This window comes from Labrus mixtus, chromosome 19 (genome assembly GCF_963584025.1).
Source record: "Labrus mixtus chromosome 19, fLabMix1.1, whole genome shotgun sequence".
NCBI lineage: Eukaryota > Metazoa > Chordata > Actinopteri > Labriformes > Labridae > Labrus > Labrus mixtus.
The window spans coordinates 24,855,693-24,863,192 of NC_083630.1; the positions used below are offsets into that span (position 1 = coordinate 24,855,693).

General features: G+C 44.7%; 1 protein-coding gene across 1 annotated transcript in view; it reads left to right on the plus strand.

The window, feature by feature from the left end:
- lama1 (laminin, alpha 1) overlaps nt 1-7,500 on the plus strand; it is a 62,786-nt gene that overhangs the window by 24,939 nt on the left and 30,347 nt on the right. The window contains exons 10-26 of the mRNA XM_061065154.1: nt 1,220-1,332; nt 1,675-1,726; nt 2,244-2,434; nt 2,672-2,851; nt 2,937-3,026; nt 3,117-3,234; nt 3,352-3,530; nt 3,841-3,934; nt 4,098-4,255; nt 5,222-5,362; nt 5,458-5,616; nt 5,751-5,852; nt 5,965-6,179; nt 6,703-6,814; nt 6,936-7,046; nt 7,215-7,336; nt 7,443-7,500. The exon at nt 7,443-7,500 is cut by the window's right edge and continues 29 nt beyond it. Of these exons, the coding sequence (XP_060921137.1) occupies nt 1,220-1,332; nt 1,675-1,726; nt 2,244-2,434; nt 2,672-2,851; nt 2,937-3,026; nt 3,117-3,234; nt 3,352-3,530; nt 3,841-3,934; nt 4,098-4,255; nt 5,222-5,362; nt 5,458-5,616; nt 5,751-5,852; nt 5,965-6,179; nt 6,703-6,814; nt 6,936-7,046; nt 7,215-7,336; nt 7,443-7,500 (2,195 nt within the window). The remainder of the gene's footprint in view (nt 1-1,219; nt 1,333-1,674; nt 1,727-2,243; nt 2,435-2,671; nt 2,852-2,936; nt 3,027-3,116; nt 3,235-3,351; nt 3,531-3,840; nt 3,935-4,097; nt 4,256-5,221; nt 5,363-5,457; nt 5,617-5,750; nt 5,853-5,964; nt 6,180-6,702; nt 6,815-6,935; nt 7,047-7,214; nt 7,337-7,442) is intronic.

Here is a 7,500-nt window from a genome sequence, read left to right on the forward strand (position 1 = left end):
GGCCCCCTAAAGGACAGTAGTCACTAGGAGTCAGGCCCCCTAAAGGAGACAGGAGTCATTAGGAGTCAGGCCCCCTAAAGGAGGCAGGAGTCATTAGGAGTCAGGCCCCCTAAAGGACAGTAGTCATTAGGAGTCAGGCCCCCTAAAGGACAGTAGTCATTAGGAGTCAGACCCCCTAAAGGAGGCAGGAGTCATTAGGAGTCAGGCCCCCTAAAGGACAGTAGTCATTAGGAGTCAGGCCCCCTAAAGGACAGTAGTCATTAGGAGTCAGGCCCCCTAAAGGAGACAGGAGTCATTAGGAGTCAGGCCCCCTAAAGGAGGCAGGAGTCATTAGGAGTCAGGCCCCCTAAAGGACAGGAGTCATTAGGAGTCAGGCCCCCTAAAGGAGGCAGGAGTCATTAGGAGTCAGGCCCCCTAAAGGACAGGAGTCATTAGGAGTCAGGCCCCCTAAAGGACAGTAGTCATTAGGAGTCAGACCCCCTAAAGGAGGCAGGAGTCAGGCCCCCTGAAGGACAGTAGTCATTAGGAGTCAGGCCCCCTAAAGGACAGTAGTCATTAGGAGTCAGGCCCCCTAAAGGAGACAGGAGTCATTAGGAGTCAGGCCCCCTAAAGGAGGCAGGAGTCATTAGGAGTCAGGCCCCCTAAAGGACAGTAGTCATTAGGAGTCAGGCCCCCTAAAGGACAGTAGTCATTAGGAGTCAGGCCCCCTAAAGGAGGCAGGAGTCATTAGGAGTCAGGCCCCCTAAAGGACAGGAGTCATTAGGAGTCAGGCCCCCTAAAGGACAGTAGTCATTAGGAGTCAGACCCCCTAAAGGAGGCAGGAGTCAGGCCCCCTGAAGGACAGTAGTCATTAGGAGTCAGGCCTCCTAAAGGAGGCAGGAGTCATTAGGAGTCAGGCCCCCTAAAGGACAGGAGTCATTAGGAGTCAGGCCCCCTAAAGGAGGCAGGAGTCAGGCCCCCTAAAGGACAGTAGTCATTAGGAGTCAGGCCCCCTAAAGGACAGGAGTCATTAGGAGTCAGGCCCCCTAAAGGACAGGAGTCATTAGGAGCTGCTTTGCTGCTTGCATTAGGAGGTGCTTTAGACCAGTACTCACAGTGCTTTAGACCAGTACTCACAGTGCTTTAGACCAGTGCTTTAGACCAGTACTCACAGTACTTTACAGAAGTATAACAACTATTAGTGGTATTTTTAATAAGACTACTTTTTTGTGTTGTTCAGAGCGTCATCCAATCACAAACGCCATCGATGGAACCAATCAGTGGTGGCAGAGTCCGAGTATCAAAAATGGACAGCAGTTTCACTGGGTCTCCATTACACTGGATCTGAAACAGGTAACACATGTGTACACACACTGGACCTGAAGGTAAAATAATATTCATATGTTTCTGATTTTAAATGTATTTTATTAATCCTGAAACGGGAAATTAAATTTTTATTAACATATTTCTCTGAGAGAGAAGATCTGTTTTTAAAGGAAGACCTGAGCGTAGCGTTAGTTCAGGCAGGCCACGGAGTCACACTCTGTTATCATGCCACAGTTTCAGTAACAGCTGATCTCATGCAAGCCGCATCAGCTGATGGTCAGCTTATTTGCCTGAAAGCATCCTATTGGCTAAACAGTACCAGGTAAAAACAGAACAGGTGAAGGTGATGACTGTTTCCTTTTTGTTCAGATCTTTCAGGTGGCTTACATCATCATCAAGGCCGCCAACTCTCCCCGACCAGGTGAGACCTTTCTGTCTGTTTGACCTGTCTGTCTCTCTGATCTGGCTGTCTCTCACTCTATTGGACCAGCCAGGCTGACCTGTCAAATTCAAATTCAAATGGCTTTATTGGCATGACGTTTGGGTTAAACATGTTGCCAAAGCAAAATATACAATACACATTATAATCATTTACATATGAAATTAAATAATGAAGAAAAATACAATTACATAAAAGAGAAATTAAAATTATTTACAGATGAGTAAACATGTCTTATATTGTGACATGAAGAACCTTGAATATAAATAACCTACATAGAACCGTCTCTCACTCGATGACATGCAGACACATATTCTGCTGATATCTCTACAGCTCTCTTCTCCCAGAGTGATTCTCATCTGTTCCTCTTTAGGGAGGCAAAGAAAGCCAGGGATTTGATCATTAAATCTGGGAAAGAAGGTGTCTCTAATGTCTTTACATTTGGGGCATTTCTGAACTGTCTGACTCTCTGACCTGACTTGACCTGTCTCTCTGTCAGGTAATTGGATCCTGGAACGCTCAATGGACGGTTTGACCTTTGAACCTTGGCAGTTTTATGCTGTCAGTGATTCTGAGTGTTTGACTCATTACAACATGACTCCTAGACTCGGGTCACCCACCTACAAGGGTGACACGGAGGTCATCTGCACGTCTTACTACTCAAAACTGGACCCTCTGGAACACGGAGAGGTGAGACAGGCATTCTGTCCGTCTGTCTGTCCTGAATGTATTTCTTAACCTTTGTCTCTCTGTCTCTCTCAATTCAATTCAAAAGGGCTTTTTGCATGAGAAACAGACGTTTACATTGCCAAAGTTAAAATCAATATAAAGTACTCTACCTATCTCTGACCTGTCTCTCTCTCTCACCTGTCTCTCACTTGTCTCTCTCCCTCTCACCTGTCTCTATTTTAACTGTTTCTCACTCAGATCCACACCTCCCTGATTAACGGGCGACCTGGAGCTGATGATACGACCCCCGAACTCTTGAACTTCACTTCGGCTCGTTACATCAGACTGAGGCTTCAGCGAATCAGGACGCTAAACGCTGACCTAATGACACTGAGCAGCAGGGACCCCAGAGAAATCGACCCCATCGTTACCCGGAGGGTGAGACAGGCTTTCAGAGAGACACACAGCTCTTAATGTTTGTGTGATCAACATGATGCATAATTCAATGTTTGTGTTTTTTTAGTATTATTACTCAATCAAGGACATCTCTGTGGGCGGGATGTGTATCTGTTATGGCCACGCCCAGAGCTGCCCGTTGGACCCTGTTAGCAAGGTAACCACAACCTGCTTTACCTGTGTGTTTACCTTAGAAGGTGAACATCTTGGTTTACTTTAACTTGAGTTTGTGTGTGTGTGTTTCCAGAAGCTGCAGTGTGTGTGTGAGCACAACACCTGTGGAGAGAACTGTAATGAGTGTTGCCCTGGTTACCACCAGCAGCCATGGCAACCAGGAACCATCTCTGAGGGGAATACATGTGAACGTAAGAAACACCTGTCTGTCTCTTCCCTGTCTGAATCACAGCTGTCTGTGTCCACCTGTCTGTCTCACACCTGTCTGTCTCTCACCTCTCTGTGTCTCTCACCTGTTTGTCTTTCAGAGTGTAATTGTCACAACAAAGCTGTCAACTGTTTCTACAATCAGACCGTCTCTGACCTCTCACTGAGTTTAAACTCTCGCGGCGCTCGGCGAGGAGGCGGAGTCTGTATCGACTGTCAACAGAACACTACTGGCATCAACTGTGAGAACTGTTCTGATGGATTCTACAGACCAACTGAGGTAGTAAGAACCAGTGCATGTACTACTACACACCTGTACTGTACTCAGAACTACTACCTGTGCTACTACACACCTGTACAGTACTCAGAACTACTACCTGTACTACTACACACCTGTACAGTACTCAGAACTAATACCTGTACTACTACACACCTGTACAGTATTCAGAACTACATGTAGAAAAGTCCAGGTGTGAATTAAGCTGATATACACCTCATGGTCTTACTTTTAATTTAGAATGGTATTAATAACTTGAACTGACAATGACATCATTTTTCCAAGCATGTATTTTTCTTGTGTATGTTTGTAGGTCTCTCCATATTCAGACTCTCCGTGTGTGGAGTGTAACTGTGATCTAAAAGGATCCGAGTCTTCAGTCTGCACCAGAGACGACACACAACCAGGTTTTTATTATGGTCAATTTAACATTTATCATTACAATGCTCTACACAGCAGCTTGATCATATCTCTGACATATTCTTCCTTTAACATTTAGTTTGTTTAGTTGGTTCTAAGAGTGTGTGTTTGTGTGCCTGTGTGTGTGTGTGTGTGCGTGTGCATGAGCAGGTGTCTCAACAGGTCAGTGTGTGTGTAAGGAGGGTTTTACAGGTCGACAGTGTGATCGTTGTGCATTTGGATACAGAGATTTTCCTCAATGTGTTCGCTGTGAGTGCAACCTCTCTGGTAGCATCAACTCAGACCCCTGCAGCCCATGCATCTGCAAGGTAATAACACTGACTTTTTTAATTATATAACTGTCCGTAATGGCACCACTGTTAGGAATCTAGGAGTTCTATTTGATCAAGATATATCCTTTAGCTCTCACATCAGGCAAATTTCAAGAACAGCCTATTTTCACCTTCGTAATATATCCAAGATCAGGAATATCCTGTCGCAAAATGATGCAGAAAAACTAGTTCATGCATTTGTTACCTCCAGATTGGATTATTGTAACTCTCTTTTGTCAGGGTGCTCTGGTAAGTCTCTAAAGACTCTTCAACTAGTCCAGAACGCTGCAGCTCGTGTACTGACTAGAACTAGGAAAAGGGACCACATTACTCCTGTGTTGGCCTCTCTGCACTGGCTCCCTATACAGTCTAGAATAGAATTCAAGATCCTTCTTCTCACTTACAAAGCTCTAAATGGTCAGGCACCACCTTATCTTTAGGAGCTACTAGTGCCGTACTGTCCCTCGAGAACATTACGGTCCCAGAATGCAGGCCTGCTAGTGGTACCTACAGTCTCTAAATGTACTATGGGAGGTAGAGCCTTCAGTTATCAGGCCTGCTCGTGGTACAGTCTCTAAATGTACTATGGGACGTAGAGCCTTCAGTTATCAGGCCTGCTCGTGGTACAGTCTCTAAATGTACTATGGGAGGTGGAGCCTTCAGTTATTAGGTCCCTCTCCTCTGGAATCATCTACCAGTCAGGATGCGGGAGGCAGACACACTCTGTACTTTTAAGAATAGGCTGAAAACGTACCATTGTGATAAATCTTATAGTTAGGGCTGGTACAGGTATCGACCAGCTCCTAGTTATGCTGCTATAAACTTAGACTGCTGGACCTGGCCCCCTTGAGCTCCTCTCTCTCTCTCTCTCTCTTGACACTTTTGCTTGCTCATGGTCAGTTTAAATAGGTCTCTCTAATAATGTTAAAAAGAGTATGGACTCACCTATCCTCTCCTCCTTAGGTCAATGTGATGGGAGCTCACTGTGATCTGTGTAAACCGGGTTACTATGACCTGCAGGACAGTAATCCGCTCGGCTGCACCGACTGTTTCTGTTTTGGTGTGTCGGATGTCTGTGAGAGCTCTGCCTGGTTGACAGCTCAGGTAAACCATAGACACACATTTGAACAGTTAACACACACCTGTATTCAAACAAATGGTTTTATTGTAAAATAATTTATTATTTTACATTTTTTTAGGTTCACCATACAGATGCTTTGCTTCGCCCCTCTCAGTCCCCTTACATCTCCCCTACCATCCATGGCAATGACCTCCACATCCCCGTCAACATCTCCTCAGGCCACACCCACCAAGAAGTGTTGTCGTGGACAGCACCTAAGCATTTCCTTGGCAACAAGGTTTGCAACTATTTCTATTTAGTCATTATGCTATCAATTAGTAAACAGCAACCTTACTGTCTGTGTTCATATTTGTCTACCATTCTGTCTTTCTGTCTACCTGTCTGTTTACCTTACTGCCCGTCTGTCTCTAGCTCGTATCCTATGGAGGTTTCTTGAACTTCTCTGTGGTTTATGATGTCCCGTTGGACAACGAAGACCATTCTCTCCCTGCCCACTGTGACATCATCATTGAGGTGAGAAAAAATGTCTAAAATAAGCTGCTATCTGGTAAATCAAAACATGACATCAAAGCCTTCATAGTGTCTTTATGGACTACAACACTCTGTTTCTCTCTTTTGTTTCCAGGGTAACAGTCAGGCTGTTCATCTCTCACTTCCTGTCCTCCTGGTTCTCTCTCCTCTGGCTGAGCGCTCAGTTGCTTTAACAATGGCACCACGGCAGTTTGTGAAAGTTGAGACGGGCCACCGCGTTACTCGTGATGACCTGCTGTCAGTACTTGCTGATGTGACCACACTGAAGGTCAAAATTCACGTGAATGCCTCCACTGATGGGCCGATATAGTAAGAATAAAATCTTCAGATTACATCCAGAAAACTAAAACTATCTGTTCCCATCTGATCCCCCACTTCAAGACGACTGATGCAGACTCCATCTTTTCAGGGGATTCCAGGGTACAGTAGGGTTATGGGGTAGAATAGGCTATACAGGGGGTATGGGATATGCAGGGATATGGGGTGCACTTGGAGTATGGGTAAGTGTGTGGTGGTGTCTGGCCATTTAGAGCTTTGTAAGTGAGAAGAAGGATCTTGAATTCTATTCTAGATTGTATAGGGAGCCAGTGCAGAGAAGCCAACACAGGAGTAATGTGGTCCCTTTTCCTAGTTCTGGTTAGTACACGAGCTGCAGCGTTCTGGACCAGTTGAAGAGTCTTTAGAGACTTACCAGAGCACCCTGACAAAAGAGAGTTACAATAATCTAGTCTGGAGGTAACAAATGCATGAACTAGTTTTTCTGCATCATTTTGCGACAGGATATTCCTGATCTTGGATATATTATGTTTATCATCTCTTACCTATCTTTCAGTCTCAGTTACCTGTCTCTGGATGTGGCTGACCCGATCTCCATTTCTGGTGATCAGGCGGTTGCTGTGGAGATGTGTGAGTGTCCATGGGGATACAGTGGCACTTCCTGTGAGGTCAGAAGTTAACTTCATTCAGCTTCCTGTTTGGACTCTTCCCTTTTTACTGTTAGTCACCTGCATACTGTGATGAGTATTTTTTTATATGCATTTCTGATTGTGTATTTCTGTGTTGCAGGCATGTCTCCCTGGTTTTTTCAGAGTGGGAGGAGTTTTGTTTGGAGGGAACTGTCTGCAGTGTGAGTGTAATGACCACGCCACCGAGTGTGATAGCAACGGAGTCTGTTTGGTCAGTCAGTAATTTATATTTATATTTTTGGGTCATTTATACAGAGAGCTATATTTAATGAGTTTGGTTCGTTAATGATGAAAACATGTATACATTTATATAGGTTTAAACACAATTGTAATGTTGACTAGAGTTTCTCACACTGTTACCATGGAAACTGTCCCTCAGGGTTGTACCCATAATACCACCGGTCCTCACTGTGATCAGTGTCTTCCTGGTTTCTACGGCGACCCCTCAGAGGGAACTGCTGATGACTGTCTGGTGTGTGCCTGTCCTCTAATGTCCAACAGGTTTGTTTTGTGTTTAATTCCAAATTTAAAAAATACATCTTTAAAATTTAAAAAAATACATTTTTTAAATTTATGGACAGACTTTAAATATGTCTGTGTTCTTCAGTTTCAGTCCCACCTGTGTGATGGAGCAGTCTGGACAGGTGTTCTGTGACCAGTGTCAG